This window comes from Salmo trutta, chromosome 10 (assembly GCF_901001165.1).
Source record: "Salmo trutta chromosome 10, fSalTru1.1, whole genome shotgun sequence".
NCBI lineage: Eukaryota > Metazoa > Chordata > Actinopteri > Salmoniformes > Salmonidae > Salmo > Salmo trutta.
This window is the reverse complement of record NC_042966.1, coordinates 33,667,275-33,684,657: the sequence shown is the minus strand read 5'-3', so window position 1 is coordinate 33,684,657 and position 17,383 is coordinate 33,667,275. Positions and strand designations below refer to the sequence as shown.

Below are 17,383 nucleotides of genomic sequence, written 5' to 3'. Positions count from 1 at the left end.
TCCAAAGGATGTAAGTGTGAAATATACTGTACATCCATTTACATTTACATTTACATCCATTTACATTTACATTTACATCCATTTACATTACATTTACATTTACATTACATTTACATCCATTTACATTTACATTACATCCAGTGGTGAAGTCCCATGGTGATAATCATGGTGATAATCAAATTCAAGAGGACAGCATAGAGACTGCAGTCAATGGTTACAAAGATAGAAGTCAGCCCATGTTGACAATAGGACATTGTTGCTTTGTATTGAGATGTTGATTTTGCCTTCATCATACAGTATTTGAAATATAAAATGCTCTTCTCAACTCTACTCACGTAGGACATTTAAGTGCACCGCACAATAATCTGTTCATCATGTACTTACATTTGCATTGATACCGTCAACACCATCAGGTACTTTAGGGAAGACATCATACAGAGTGGAGACGTACGTGATGACTGACTTCTCATCAGGAGTCTGCACATCCACGTCTGGTGAGAAAAGGTGAAATAAGACCCAATACACAACGTGATCGTCGTAAGGTACATGATTTATGGGAGTGTTTATAATCATAATGAATACAATGTTTGATTTGAATCTCATGTATCCCATATACGTGTGGTGTCTTTTTTATTTAATGAAGCATTGTCCATATAATGAAACAAATAACAGTAAGTTAAGCTGTGCTTAGAAGACATCTCCTCCCTCTGGTAATAATGCATTGCATTTCTTCCAGCTGATTTACAGTAGCAGAGATGTGTCAATGGCTTAGAGAATGTTTACCTGATGTGTCAAACAAACCATTAGAGAAAAGCATGTGGATAAACAGAATAACTCACCCTCAGGGTCCAGTAGTCTGGCCACCCCAAGCCGTTCAGCCACACTAAAGGCCTGTTCTAAGTTTGACCGGCTAGTCTGGCCCGACACTCTGGCCATATCCACCAGGTCAGGCCTGCAATGGAAGAGAAAATACCAGTTGAAGCTCATTAAGATTGACTGCTTTCTGATTTATGAAATGTTCATATGAAGAGACAGGGTACAAATTTATTATTTTGGAAAATAATCATTTAGGGTGGTTTGCATTGTTATGTTTTCGGTTATTTCAGCGGTTTCAGCACACACTATACTTCTTGAATAGTTTTGTTTACCGTAAATTCCGGACTATAAGCTGCAACTTTTTTCCCACGCTTTGAACTTCGCAGCTTAAACAATGACGCGGCTAATATATGGATTTTTCCCGCTTTCAAATTTGTGGGTCCTGACAGCGTGGAGCATTGTCAAAAAATCCACTATCATCAACGGTTTTCGAAAGGCTGGACTGCTGCGTGTTGAAGAGGGCTCAGCGGGGGATTTGCCTCCGGATGAAAGTGACGAGAGCGACAATGAAAACGATCCAATATCGGATGAAGCAATTCTGAGGCTATTCAACTCCGACACCGAAGGAGATGGTTTCAGTGCACAGGAGGAGGAAGATAGTGACCAATGACTTTCTTGGTAGGCTACTGTTTACTGCTAATTTTTTATTTTTTGTTACAAGCCGTGTTTCGTTAAAGCCTATTTATTTTTGTTACAAGCCATGTTTCGTTAAAGCCTATTTATTTTGTTACAAGCCGTGCTTCGTTAAAGCCTAATTATTTTTGTTACAAGCCGTGTTTCGTTAAAGCCTATTTATTTTTGTTACAAGCCGTGTTTCGTTAAAGCCTGTGTAAAGTTCATTTGTTTCAATGTACCGGTAGGCACCTGCGGCTTATAGACATGTGCGGCTTATTTATGTTCAAAATATTTTTTTTAATTAAATTCAGTGGGTGCGGTTTATATTCAGGTGCGCTTAATAGTCCGGAAATTACGGTAATTAGCAAGGAACAAACATTATTGTTTGGGGGAAAGTTTTAGTGTGATGACTAGCAAATGTAATATAAGCCTGTAACATAATGAAATATAATGTAACGGTTGTCGTCGGGGATAGAGGACCAAAACGCAGCAGGAATGTGGATGCTCATCTTGTTAATTTATTTTAAATCAAGAGAACACTAAAATAACAAAATGAAGAACTCACGAACAACAAAACAGTCTTGTCAGGCTCACACAGGCAAAACAAGAAACAATCTCCCAGCAACACTTAACCAAACACATACCCATATATAGGACTCTCAATCAGAGGCAACTAGAAAACACCTGCCTCCAATTGAGAGTCCAACCCCAATAAACTAGACATAGAAATACAAAAGACTAGAGACCACATAGAAATACAAACCTAGAACATAACCCCCAAATCCCGGAACTAACTAAACCAACACCCTACTAAATAAATCACCACCCCGAACCACATAAACAAAATACCCTCTGCCACGTCCTGACCAAACTACAATAACAAATAACCCTTATACTGGTCAGGACGTGACATATAAGCCTGTAATATAATGCAATATAAGCCTGTAACATAATGTAATAAGCCTGTAACATAATGCAATATAAGCCTGTAACATAATGTAATAAGCCTGTAACATAATGTAATATAAGCCTGCAAAATAATGTAATATAAACCTGTAACATAATGTAATATAAGCCTGTAACATAATGTAATATAAACCTGTAACATAATGTAATATAAGCCTGTAACATAATGTAATATAAACCTGTAACATAATGTAATATAAGCCTGTAACATAATGTAATATAAGCCTGTAACATAATGTAATATATGCCTGAAAGCTAACTACAGAGTAAATGCCTAGGGACGCAGTGCAGTCCCAGACTTTCCAGTGAAATAAATCTGTTTTTGCTCAAGAGACAAGGACAGTCAGGCCAGCCCAACATAGGTCAATGGTTAAGTAAAACAGTTCCAAATGACCCACACATACATCAATAACTTGTGTCCATTGAACTTAAGAATGATTGGACAGCAAATAATTTTGTGACATTGACCATAACAAACAAAAGGGAGAGAAAAAGGAGAAATACGTCTCTATCTACTAGTCAGTCTAGTTAATCTCATTTTAGGTCAGTCCAACAAGGTAGAGCAGTATTTCTAATCCCTGGTCTTCCAGTACCTCCAATAGTACACATTTTTATTGTGACCCTGGACAAGCACACCTGATTTAACTTGTCAACTAATCATCAAGCTATCAATGAGTTGAATGAGGTGTGTTTGTACAGGGCTACAACAGAAATGTGTACTGTTGGGGGTACTGGAGGACCAGGGTTGTGAAACACTGACGTAGAGTGTACTGGGTCATACTGCAATCTGATACTGTCTAACTGAAAAGCCAACAGCCTCCTAATGACTAGTCAAAACCACTAAGTGCTGCCTCATTGGAATGATGAGGTCCAAGATTCAAAATGTGGTGGTGAACCGCAGACATGATTCAGCAAGACACAGCAAGACACAGCAAGTCAACAGAGGAGGAAAATAGTTACGTTGTTATGTATATTGTTTTTGTTATACACTGGGAATATACTCCTAAAGTGATATTACAGTTAAACCCTAATGAAAGACAAAATTGTTTTTAATATCCATTAAAAAAGCATTGTAGAGCATTCAAGGTCACTGTGCTGGAATTTCTTTTTCAAATAAAATATAGAGATTGGTGATACAGGGGTCTCTTTTCAGATACAGGTTCTGTACCTCAAGTGTTACCTGTATTTGTGAATGATGGTGTTACCTGTATTTGTGAATGATGGTGTTACCTGTATTTGTGAATAATGGTGTTACCTGTATTTGTGAATGATGGCGTTACCTGTATTTGTGAATGATGGCGTTACCTGTATTTGTGAATGATGGCGTTACCTGTATTTGTGAATGATGGCGTTACCTGTATTTGTGAATGATGGCGTTACCTGTATTTGTGAATGATGGCGTTACCTGTATTTGTGAATGATGGCGTTACCTGTATTTGTGAATGATGGCGTTACCTGTATTTGTGAATGATGGCGTTACCTGTATTTGTGAATGATGGCGTTACCTGTATTTGTGAATGATGGCGTTACCTGTATTTGTGAATGATGGCGTTACCTGTATTTGTGAATGATGGTGTTACCTGTATTTGTGAATGATGGTGTTACCTGTATTTGTGAATGATGGCGTTACCTGCATTTGTGAATGATGGTGTTACCTGTATTTGTGAATGATGGCGTTACCTGTATTTGTGAATGATGGCGTTGAAAAGCCTCCCATCCCTCCAGGAGGAGGTGAAGTTGTCACAGCGTACGCCCACGTAGCCCTCAGTCATCTGCTGGGACCACATCAGCAGACGCTCCTTGGCTGTCATGTCCTCCGACTCCCCGCAAACATGGATCTCCGAGATCTGGAGAGGAACAACATAAACAAGTTAATACAGCTGTTAGTGTCATTACACCTACATCACAGATGTAGGATCTTAATTTGAGCCAGTTTGCTACAGCAGGAACAGGAAATGTGAATTATTATGTGGATTATAATTAACGGAAGTTTTTGAAAGGGTTGTTCGATTTTTTGTAAGGGAAAATCAAATCTCAAATTTATAAGTGGAAATAACAAACTTCAGAAGCCTTTGTTAAACCTCAAATAAACTACACGTTTTACATTTCCTGCATTGATGGAAAGTTCTCCTGCAACAGGGTGATCAAATGAAGATCCTACATCTGTACCATCAAACGCCTAAATTACCATCAAACATATGGGTGAGACAGACCAAATAATACTTCAGGGACATTTTTCAGATGTCAGGAACAGCATTTCTAGAGTCACACATAGAATAACTAATAACAACATCAATTTCCTAACACACATAATCATGTGCTGAATGAATAAAAACACATGATAATTGTCTGCACCAAATTCAAGACAGACACCTCCATATTTCCTTATTTGGTTGTAAAATGTAAAATTGGCAGTGTCGACATACAGCTGGCTAATAAATAAGCCATTCGTTGGCACATGTTAAAGAGTGTGATGACCTCAAACCAAACACATTCCCCTGTTGCTTCAACTCAGTTGACATCCGGTAGCAATTCCATGTATCTGGAGCTGGAAGAACAACATGATCACCTCTGATCTTGACAACAGGAAGTGACCTTTGAACCACTCCTGCTGTGTTGTCCTAGTAACACTTTCACAATCTGGTGGATGAGCTAGAAAAGACGGACATTGAAACTAAGGTTGAGAGAAATGATGATGAGTCCTTTAAACAGGTCAACATTCGCAAGGCGGTTTTCCAGGACGTGTACTCAGAGCATGCGCTGACCAACTGGCAAGTGTCTTCACTGATATTTTCCCCCTATCCCTGACCGGGTAGGTAATACCTACATGTTTCAAACAGACCAACATAGTCCCTGTGTCCAAGAACGCCAAGGTAACCTGCCTAAATGACTACCGACCCGTAGCACTCACGTTTCTAGCCATGTAGAGCTTTGAAAGGTTGGTCATGGCTCACATCAACACCATCATCACAGAAACCCTAGACCCACTCAAATTTACATAACGCCCAAACAGATCCACAGATCACGCAATACCTACTGCACTCCACACTGCTCTTTCCCACCTGGACAAAACACCTATGTGAGAATGCTGTTCATTAACTACAACTCAGCGTTCAACACCATAGTGCCCTCAAAGCTCATCACTAAGCTACGGACCCTGGGACTGAACATCTCCCTCTGCATCTGGACCCTGGACTTCCTGACGGGCCGCCCCCAGGTGGTAAGATTAGGCAACAACACACGCTGATCCTCAAAACGGTGGCCCCACAGGGGTGCATGCTTAGTCCCCTCCTGTACTCCCTGTTCACCCACAAATTCGTGGCCAAGCACGACTCCAACACCATCATTAAGTTTGCCGATGACACAATGGTGGTAGGCCTGATCACTAACAATGATGAGACAGTCTATATGGAAGAGGTCAGACACCTGGCAGTGTGGTGCCAGGACAACAACTGGCATCCGACCGCAAGGCACCTCAGAGGGTAGTCTGTACGACTTAGTACATCACTGGGGCAAAGCTTCCTGGCATCCAGGACCTCTACACCAGGCAGTGTCAGAGGAAGGCCCTAACAATTGTCAAAGACTCCAGCCACCATAGTCATAGACTGTTCTCTGTGCTACCGCACGGCAAGCGGTAGCGGAGCGCCAAGCATAGGTCCAAAAGGCTCCTTAACAGCTTCTAAACCCAAGCCATAAGATTTCTGAACAGTTAATCAAATGGCTACCAGGACTATTTGCATTGACCCCCCCCCCTTTTTTTACACTGCTGCTACTCACTGTTTATCATCTATGCATCGTCACTTTACCCCTACCTACAAGTGCATATTACCTCAATTACCTTGACTAACCTGTGCCACATTGACTCGGTACCGGTACCCCCTGTATATAGCCTCGTCATTGTTATTTTATTGTGTTACTTTTTTTACTTGAGTTTATTTAGTAAATATTTTCTTAACTGTTATTTTTCTTAAAATGGCATTGTTGGTTAAGGGCTTGTAAGTAAGCATTTCATGGTAAGGTCCAAACCTGCTGTATAAATCAAATAAAATGTGATTTGATAATGTGAGATATTGTAGCAGTCTCGTTCAGTAGATTTGGGGGCATGCTAATGTCACGACTTCTGCCGAAAGTTGTTTCCTCTCCTTGTTCGGGCGGTGTTCGGCGGTCGGCGTCGCCGGTCTTCTAGCCATCATTGATCCACTTCTCATTTTCCATTTGTTTTGTCTTGTCTTCACACACACCTGGTTTCAATTCCATCATTACATGTTGTGTATTTAACCCTCTGTTCCCCCATGTCCTTGTCCGGAATTGTTTATTGTTGTGCTTGTGCACGTTATGCTGGTGTGTAACGGGTTTTGTTTATCCATTGATTTATTGTTCTGTTTACGGTGGTTTTATTTATTAAACTGCGCCGTTATAAATCTGTTTTTTCTCTCCTGCGCCTAACTTCTCTACCGCCAGTACGCACCCCCTACAGCTAAAATGATAATATTCACTGCATTTGGAAAGTATTCAGAGCATTTGACTTTTTCCACATTTTGTTACGATATATTTTTATTCTAAAATGGATTCAATTGTTAGTCCCACTCATCAATCTACACACAATACCCCATAATGATGAAGCAAAACCAGTTTTTTATTTTTATTTTCAAAAGTAAAAAATAAAATAAAAATGAAATATCACATTTATATATGTATTCAAACCCCTTTACTCAGTACCTTGTTAAAGCACCTTTGGCAGTGATTACAGCTTTGGGTCTTCTTGGGTATGATGCCAGGAGCTTGGCACACCTGTATTTGGGGAGTTTCTCCTATTCTTGTTCGCAGATCCTCTCACGCTCTGTCAGGTTGGATGGGGAGCGTCGATGCACAGATATTTTCAGGTCTCTCCAGAGATCTTCGATTGGGTTCAAGTCCGGGCCCTGGCTGGGCCACTCAAGGACATTCAGCGACTTGTCCCGAAGCCACTCCTGCGCAGTCTTGGCTGTGTGCTTAGGGTCATTGTCCTGTTGGAAGGTGAACCTTCGCCCCTGTCTGAGGTCCTGAGCTTTCTGGAGCAGGTTTTCATCAAGGATCTCTCTGTACTTTGCTCTGTTCATTTTTCCCTCGAGCCTGACAAGTCACCCAGTCCCTGCCGCTGAAAAACATCCCCACAGCATGATTCTGCAGCCACCATGCTTCACCATAGGGATGGTGGCAGGTTTCCTCCAGATGTGAGGCTTGGCATTCAGGCCAAAGGGTTCAATCTTGGTTTTGTCAGACCAGAGAATCTTGTTTCTCATGGTCTGAGAGTCTTTAGGTGACTTTTGGCAAACTCTAAGCGGGCTGTCATGTGCCTTTTACTGAGGAGTGGCTTCCGTCTGGCCACTCTACCATAAAAGCCTTATTGGTGGAGTGATGCAGAGATGGTTGTCCTTCTGGAAGGTTCTCCCATCTCCACAGAGGAACTCTGGAGCTCTGTCAGAGTGACCATCAGGTTCTTGGTCACCTCCCTGACCAAGGCCCTTCTCCCCCGATTGCTCAGTTTGGCCGGACAGCCAGCTCTAAGAAGAGTCTTGGTGGTTCCAAACTTCTTCCATTTAAGAATGATGGAGGACACTGTGTTCTTGGGGACCTTCAATGCTGCAGAAATGTTTTGGTTACTTTTGTTTTGGTTACTTTCCCCAGATCTGTGCCTCGACACAATCCTGAATTGGAGCTCTACGGACAATTCCTTCGACCTCATGGCTTGGTTTTTGCTCTGACATGTCCTGTCAACTGTAGGACCTTATATAGACAGGTGTGTGCCTTTCCAAATCATGTCCAATCAATTGAATTTACCCCAGGTGGACTCCAATCAAGTTGTATGAAACATCTCAAGGATGATTAATGGAAACAGGATGCACCTGAGCTCAATTTCGAGTCTCATAGCAAAGGGTCTGAATACTTATGTAAATAAGGTATTTCTGTTTTTTATTTGTAATACATTTATTTTCGCTTTGTCATTATGGGGAATTGACTTGCCTAGTTAAATAAAATAATTGTAACAAAAAAAAACTGTGTGTAGTTTGATGAGGACAAAAATTGTAAATTGCTCAAATGACCAACATGAACACAAGGTTGTTACACTTTCGTATATTTAGAATTACGTCATGGAAAATAGTGGTCTCGCCGCAATAAGATGCTTCCTTTGGGACTTACATGTACATTTTAGTCATTCAGCAGACAGACACTCTTATCAAGATAGACTTACAGTTAGTGTATTCATCTTAAGATAGCTAGGTGAGTCAAATACCTATCACACACCTTTTTTTGGTGTGCGTGTGGGAGGGGTGGTGGTGCGCCGTGGGATATTTTCCTTTCGAATATGAAAACTGGGAAATTGAGTAGCAAACGATAGACATTGATATAAGCTGTGTCTGAGAAGTAAGGAGTGGGCGAGTTGCATGGACCTCAGTAATCATAACATCAACATTTCAAGAAGAATCAAAGAACAAATAACCTTTCCAAATGCCAGCTGTTTATCACTGAAGTAAACTACACCGCTAAAATCCAATAATTTGACAGCAAACACATTGTATACATAAATAAAAGATGCATGATTTTTCCATAAAACCTGTATCAAACCAGTTTAGAACCTGGTTTGACATAAGTGGTAGAACCCTAGTAGCCAAACTCGAGCTGAGGCGAGGCTCACCAGAAACACTGCTGCGGGAAATATCTTGTGAAGAGAAACAAGTTAGTTAACTACATAGAGCTTTGTAATTATCTCTGTGTCCATGTGTTGTGGCTCTGTAGGATGTACAGTGTATATTACAGCTCTACATCACAGCATGTGATGATGCCAGTTATGCTGTTATTTTACTCAAAGGGATTCTTCCACGATGTCATAGTGTAAATATAGTTGTCTTCTGAATGGTTTTAGAGAGCAAATGGCGGTTAGCAGTCTGCCAGTACAGTATAGGGAAAGATAGTGGCGTGAAGCCAAATCACACATCAACTCAAACACTGTCTCCATGCAACACCACTGCAATGGAACAACACTTCACAGAATAATGAAAACATACGAAAGCATCTGTACAGATGTAGGATCTTAATTTGAGCCAAGTTGCTACAGCAGGAAAATAATCCTGCAGCTGCAGGAAATGCAAATTATTATCTGGATTATCATTCATTTACATTTTAGTAGGGGCTTATACATTTTTCGTTAGGGCAAATCAAGTCTGAAATTTCAAAGTGGAAATGACAAAACTTCAGAAACTTTTTAAACCTCAAATACACTACAAGTTTGCATTTCCTGCTGAGCAGGAATCAGAGAGGTGAGTGGGGCTGACATAATCGATATCCACCGCGCCCGGGGAACAGTGGGTTTACTGCCTTGCTCAGGAGCAGAAAGACAGATTTTTACCTTGTGAGCTCAGGGATTTGATCCAGCAACCTTTCAGTTACTGGCCCAACGCTCTAACCACTAGGCTACCTACCCCTGAAAGGAGGGAAATATGAGAAATGATTCACACTGACAAGTAGAATCAGCGACGAAAGTAAAACATATGACATTTTTTTTAACTGTATTGTTTACATGTTGATAGCATTTTAATGTCAGCCTACAAGGAAGATAGGCCATGTGGAGATGTTCATATTGAAACATCTCTTTTTGTTTGATAAGATTAGTACAGATTTCTCAGGGGACCCCACATGGGGCCCTGGCCCCAATTTTGGGAACTACAGTGCAAGCCTCTCTCTCTGCTTGCATCCTTTCTCTCGCTGTCTCCTCTGCTTCTTCCTCCCTCAGCCTCACCACTGAGCGCCACATGACCAAATCACTGTCTGTCTCAGTAGCCTACTCTCTTTTTCTATGTAGCATATTTTTCGCTGCCACTCCGTTTAACGTTAGCTTCTTCCTTCAGCCTTCTAACTGGCTAAGAAATACAAGCTAGAGCCCTTCAACGTTATGCAATAGAAGTCTCTGCCGGCAGCTAGCCACCTGACTGACATATCTACAGTATGAGCGACTATTTACCAGTTGTGCACTCATTCACTACAAATAATTTTTTATTTTTGGGGGGGATGTCTGTAGACATGGCAGGAGTCAGGGGACGGTTTTAAAACTGCCTTTTGTCCGGCATCTCGCAAACACACTGTCAGCGTCTCAAGTTGCCTATTGAGCCGACAGTGAGCTGGGGTAGTTGGTAGAATGGTGAATGTGCTGCTAAAAAAGCAAAAAATCAAGGGGATGCAGGCGAACATAAGAACAAGCCACTCTTCATGATTCCACTCGTTCACAAAGAGCCAGACGTGATTAGAACTGTCAGATAAAGAATATAAGCGCTCTGAGCTATGATCACCACTGGGAGCGATATTTACAGTTGAAGTCGGAAGTTTACATACACCTCAGCCAAATACATTTAAACTCAGTTTAGAGAGAGAGTAGAGAGAATGATTTGTTTCAGCTTTTATTTCTTTCATCACATTCCCAGTGGGTCAGAAGTTTACATACACTCAATTAGTATTTGGTAGCATTGCCTTTAAATTGTTTAACTTGGGTCAAACGTTTCGGGTAGCCTTCCACAAGCTTCCCACAATAAGTTGGGTGAATTTTGGCCCATTCCTCCTGACAGAGTTGATGGAACTGAGTCAGGTTTGTAGGCCTCCTTACTCACACACGCTTTTTCAGTTCTGCCCACAAATTTTCTATGGGATTGAGGTCAGAGCTTTGTGATGGCCACTCCAATACCTTGACTTTGTTGTCTTTAAGCAATTTTGCCACAACTTTGGAAGTATGCTTGGGGTCATTGTTCATTTGGAAGACCCATTTGCAACCAAGCTTTAACTTCCTGACTGATGTCTTGAGATGTTGCTTCAACATATCCACATCATTTTCTTTCCTCATGATGCCATCTATTTTGTGAAGTGCACCAGTCCCTTCTGTAGCAAAGCACCCCCACAACATGATGCTGCCACCCCCATGCTTCACGGTTGGGAAGGTGTTCTTCGGCTTGCAAGCCTCCCCCTTTTTCCTCCAAACATAACGATGGTCATTATGGCCAAACAGTTCAATTTTTGTTTCGTCAGACCAGAAGACTTTTCTCCATGTGCAGTTGCAAACCATAGTCTGGCTTTTTTATGGCGGTTTTGGAGCAGTGGCTTCTTCCTTTTCGCACCAAAGTACGTTCATCTCTAGGAGACAGAATGCGTCTCCTTCCTGAGCGGTTGTCACGACTTCTACCAAAGTTGATGCCCCTCCTTGATCGGGTGGGGCTCGGCGATCGACGTCACCGGTCTTCTAGCCACCATTGATCCATTTTTCATTTCCATTGGTTTTGTCTGGTCTCCTTACACACCTGTTTCTTATCCCAGTAATTACATGTTGTGTATTTAACCCTCTGTTTCCCCTCATATCCTTGTCGGTGATTGTTTGTAATGTTATGTACGTGTTGTTGATGTATCGGTGTGCGACGGGTTATTGTTTACCCAGATTATTTTCTACGTTGGTTTTGGAGTTAGTTTTGTTAATAAATACTCAATTTTTTTAACCACTTTGGTTTCTCCTGCGCCTGACTTCCCTGCCACCTACATACACGGATTATGACAGAGGTATGACGGCTGCGTGGTCCCATGGTGTTTATACTTGCGTACTATTGTTTGTACAGATGAACGTGGTACCTTCAGGCGTTTGGAAATTGCCCCCAAAAGATGAACCAGACTTGTGGAGGTCTACAATTTTTTTCTGAGGTCTTGTCTGATTTATTTTGATTTTCCCATGATGTCAAGCAAAGAGGCACTGAGTTTGAAGGTAGGCCTTGAAATACATCCACAGGTACACCTCCAATTGACTCAAATTATGTCAATTTGCCTATCAGAAGCTTCTAAGCTTCTTCAACTGTACATGCTGACCCGTAACAGATACTAAATATATATTTAAATGTTTTCACATTACTGAGGTCCGGACCTCATAGTTACGGCCATTGTTACAACAGCTGGCTACTGATACGCTAGCACATGACATTTTGGTCCACACATATTGGCTGGCTATAAATACTTTGCACTTGGTTTACCTCTTGTTGGGCGTATGTACACTTGGCAGACACTTGGAGAGACTCCAGATAATCTGGAGAGGGAGACCCTCTTCCAGAGCAGGTGTGGACCCTCCTCCTCTTGTGAACTTGAGTGCTCCATATGATTTCAGGGAGCTGTTCTAGGTTCTCTGATCTGTCATTGTCTCCTCTCAGGGTTCGGAGCATATGCTCCATGTCACCGAATGTCACTGCCCGAGTCAGCTGCTTATGTGACAGCTTCTTTTCCAGCAGGCCGTCCTTAGGAGCGATACTCCTGGAGGTCTTGGTGATGCCATGGAGAATTGCCTCTCGGTCTGTCTGGTGTGCTGAAATTTGTCCCGATTTCGATGCTAACTTATTCCCAAGAGGAACTTTGGGGACCTCCCCAACATACAGCCCTTTACTGATACTTCCCAGCCTGGGTCTAGGTGTCTCCCCTTCTGGTGCTCCCTCCATCCCAACCTGGCTCTCCCTGATGCCCATGTCTGCTTCATGCTGGAGCTCTACCCTCCTGGGGATATCCTCCTTACTCTGGACGCTCTCTCCCCCTCTGCTCTGGAGGGATTCCGGCTGCTGAAACTCCCCCAATTTCCTCTTCTTCTTCCTCTGAAAGTAGCGCCGGCCGCGGAGCTCTTTGGACTCGGGGCTGAGCGGAGCTTTGGTGTGGTCCACATAACATTCCTCCTTGGGGCCCCTCACACAGCCACACACATTGCCCATGACCGTCAGACACGCATTCCCTTTCTATAAACTGTGTTTAGTTCCTTCTAACTGTAGTTTTCACGCCGGGATTCCGCTAGTGAACTTAACTTGATCTAGAGCTCTGTTATTCCACTGAGAGGCAGCCATAGTTCTTCTCCAAGGGGGCGGAGAGGAAGTGATGGCAGGCAGCCTGACAACAGAACCAAACACCCCTCCCCTTCACACAGAGATGGGTTGCCTGGGGAGAGAGAGTCTGTCTGTCTGTCCTTATGCCTGCCTGCCTGCCTGTCGCAGACTCCCAGAAGAACACAGCTGAGATGTCCCATGCACTTCCTTCAGTCACTCCTCTCTTCCATCACCCCTCTCTTCTGTCACTGCTCTCCTCTCAACTGCTCTGCTCTTAGGAATCCTCTAAGTCTCTGAAACGTTTCCTTTGCGCAGCTAATCCAACACAAACACATAAATGCACCACCGGAGAGACAGAGGCACTGCCACGTCCCAAACAATTCCACCTCACAGCTGACAGAGAGAAAAATAGCCCTGCTTCCTGTTTCGGGGTGTCCTCCTCATCTGAAGTGTAAACACAGCCCCCTCTGGGTGTGCTTTCACCCCACTGCAATTCCCCACTATGGTCGTGACCCCGACTTTGAAAACCACTGCCTTATGCATTACTGCCCCACAGTTGCAAGAAGTGACATGGCTCCTAGCCTCCCACGCATAGGCTACTTTCTGTCCCTAACACTAAAACTGAAACTAAATCATATAAAAAACAAATAGAAATGTTTTTAAATAACTTTAAATAAAAACTAGTAAATTCGATTTTGAAAACTAACGGAAACTAAACAGAATTTCGTCAAATGTGGCTGTTTATAACAGGGCTGCCTGTCTGACGGGGGCAGGGAGGGAGAGCAGCAGGACAAGATCAGCTGGCTGTCGGGTGTCTGCTCTGCCGGCTAATGGCCACTGATTACACCATATGGGAAAACTTTGCTCAGCAAGTTGGCCTTCCCTGATAGGCAGAACCAAGCAGAAAGAATCCCTGCCTATCACAGGGGCTTTTAAAATAACAGGAGAGCATGGGTCAACAAAAGCAGTCGACGCAAATCCTGGCAGCTAACAAAGCCCTACCACTTTGTCTATTAATCAGACTGTATACAATCGCAAAGCCAGAAGTGGGGCTTGAGTCCAATGGTTTAAACAAACACTATTATCCAGCCAGACCATTGCCATCCCAGTTCAACTGAGGGCAAATACAGAATACACTTAGCACAGGAAGTGACTTGTGTACACTATACGACCTATGGAACACACATAATGATTAGACTATATGTTATTGTATATGTGAATTGTGTAGCATGTACTGTCCATGAAAAGCATATAAAGCTTGTGATTTTTGTTTAATATATTCAACAATTTGGGACAGATAGTTAAATCGGCAAGACCTCAGGAAGAGCGTTTATTGAAATAGTAGAAATAATTTATTTGCATAGCACAACTAAAAAGAACTGTCCTACCAGGCTCTGACACTAATCTGACGGCAGTGACATTTCCCCTGAAGGTTCCAGAACCAGGTCCTGCAGTTTACATACTGTATACCTGGCTGGCTACAGTACATTCAAAATACACAGTATACTGCACAAAAGCAAAACTACTTCATAAACTATAACACAAGAGCGGCCTATATTTACTTTCATGGAAAATCTGCTTTCTATGTTAATGTATATATAAACTGAACAAAAATATGAACGCAACAATGCAACAAGTGTTGGTCCCATGTTTCATGAGCTGAAATAAAAGATCCCAGAAATGTTCCATAGCCACAAAAAGCTGATTTCCTTCAAATGTCATACACAAATTTGTTTACATCCCTGTTAGTGAGCATTTATCCTTCGCCAAGATAATCCAGCCACCTGACAGGTGTGGCATATCAAGAAGCTGATTAAACAGCATGATCATTACACAGGTGCATCTTGTGCTGGGGACAATAAAAGGCCGCTCTAAAATGTGCAGTTTTTTCACACAACACAATGTCACAGATTAAAGGGAGCGTGCAATTGGCATGCAGACTGAAAGAATGTCCACCAGAGCTGTTTTCAGAGAATTGAATGTTCATTTCTCTACAATAAGCCACCTCCAATGTCATTTTAGAGAATTTGGCAGTACGTCCAACTGGCCTCACAACCGCAGACCAGGTGTATGGCGTCGTGTGGCGAGTGGTTTGCTGATGTTAACGTTGTGAACAGAGTGCTCCATGGTGGCGGTGGGCTTATGGTATGGGCAGGCATAAACTACGGACAACGAACACAATTCCATTTTATCGATGGCAATTTGAATGCACAGAAATACCGTGACCAGATCCGAATGCCCATAGTGAGGCCCATTTTGTTTAAGGTATCTGTGACCAACATATGCATATCTGTATTCCCAGTCATGTGAAATCCATAGATTAGGGCCTAATTAATTTATTTCAATTGACTGATTTCCTTATATAAACTGTAACTCAGTAAAATCTTTAAAATTGTTGCATGTTGCGTTTATATTTTTGTTCAGTATATATATTAATTCCTGTGGTGTTTGAATAATATCTGAGTTTTGGCATACTGTAATTTCTCATTCCGTGCAAACCAATGTGGAAAATATAATTACAGTCTTCTAGCATTGAATAAAGTCTTAAAATACAGACATATATTTCACTGACTCATCTCAGATGTTTGTTTTGCAATGTCATCCTACTTTATTCTTTCATCCTTTTTATTCACCCATCTAACAGGATGTTAGTGCTTCCAGCAAATGGCTGTCTTTAATCTCTTGTTGGATCTTCAGATGACAAAGGGTAGAGAAGGGTGGAAGGATGGAAGAGAGAGAGATGTGTTCATTACATTACGGCAGACTCCATCCTATCACATGTATTATGTCCCCTGGTGAAACAAGTCCAAAGCCTTCATAGATTGGTTTCTGTCAGTGAGATTTGTTTTCATAACCCTTGGAGACCTTGACTGTCAGTCAGACGACACTGTAGAGACCAAAGAGCAACAATATGATGATGCATCGTCACGGCAGTATATTCAGGTCTTACTGCATCGTCACGGCAGTATATTCAGGTCTTACTGCATCGTCATGGCAGTGTATTCAGGTCCTACTGCATCATTTCAGCAGTGTATTCAAGTCTCACTTCATCGTCTAGGCAGTGTAGTCAGGTCTCACTGCATCGTCTCGGCAGTGTATTCAGGTCTCACTGCATCGTCTAGGCAGTGTATTCAGGTCTCACTGCATCTTCACTGCTGAGACGATGCAGTGAGACCTGAATACACTGCCGAGACAAGGAAGTGAGACCTGAATACAATGCCGTGACGACGCAGTGAGACCTGAATACACTGCCGAGACGATGCAGTGAGACCTAAATACACTGCTGAGACGATGAAGTGAGACCTGAATACACTGCTGAGACAATGAAGTGAGACCTGAATACACTGCTGAGACGATGCATTGAGACATGCATACACTGCTGAGACAATGAAGTGAGACCTGAATACTCACTGCATCGGCTCTGCAGTGTATTCAGGTCTCACTGCAGCTATTGATTTCCACATGAGACTGACTGAGTGGAAGACAATGCACCAGGCTTTCAATGCCTTGTCCCAAGGGTGGATATGCAATATGCTTCCCATTGTAGGGAACACAGCAGGGACTTCAATGTATACATTATGTAAACACACCTGGGGACTGCCTTTGTAAAGCAATTCTCAACAAAACAGTCTAGAATGCTTTTGTATAACTTCAATAGCTATAGTCTATTGTTTCACTTCTTATCATACCATAGCAAGTGATGTATGAACGACATATGACATTCTTAAAAGGAAATATATCAGAGAATGAACACAATGCCATTGGACGATAATGACCAAATGGCTGGATCATCCTACTATAGGTAATGGCAACTTGCTCCTTCCAAAACCTTTCTGATAGAGTCAAGAAGCATCAAAACAGGGTTGGGTCCATCACTATGTCACACTGGTTTTCTGCCAGCTAGGTTTTAACCCCATACAGAACGGATCAACATGTTTTCCAACTGCCATGTAACCCTGAAAAATCAAGAATCTACAGGTCCACAATCACTAGCTAGTCCAAATGCCCAGCGGCAGGCGTTAGAGTGACAGGGGCAGGTGTAGACACACATCCCCCTAGCTACC

The 17,383-nt window shown here is 42.3% G+C and overlaps 1 protein-coding gene across 1 annotated transcript in view; it reads right to left on the bottom strand.

Moving 5' to 3' along the window:
* dst (dystonin) overlaps positions 1-17,383 on the bottom strand; it is a 219,658-nt gene that overhangs the window by 100,552 nt on the left and 101,723 nt on the right. Inside the window, exons 7-9 of the mRNA XM_029765353.1 lie at positions 4,138-4,304; positions 840-952; positions 385-491 (exon numbers count right to left, since the gene is read on the bottom strand). Coding sequence (XP_029621213.1) covers positions 385-491; positions 840-952; positions 4,138-4,304 — 387 coding nt within the window. The remainder of the gene's footprint in view (positions 1-384; positions 492-839; positions 953-4,137; positions 4,305-17,383) is intronic.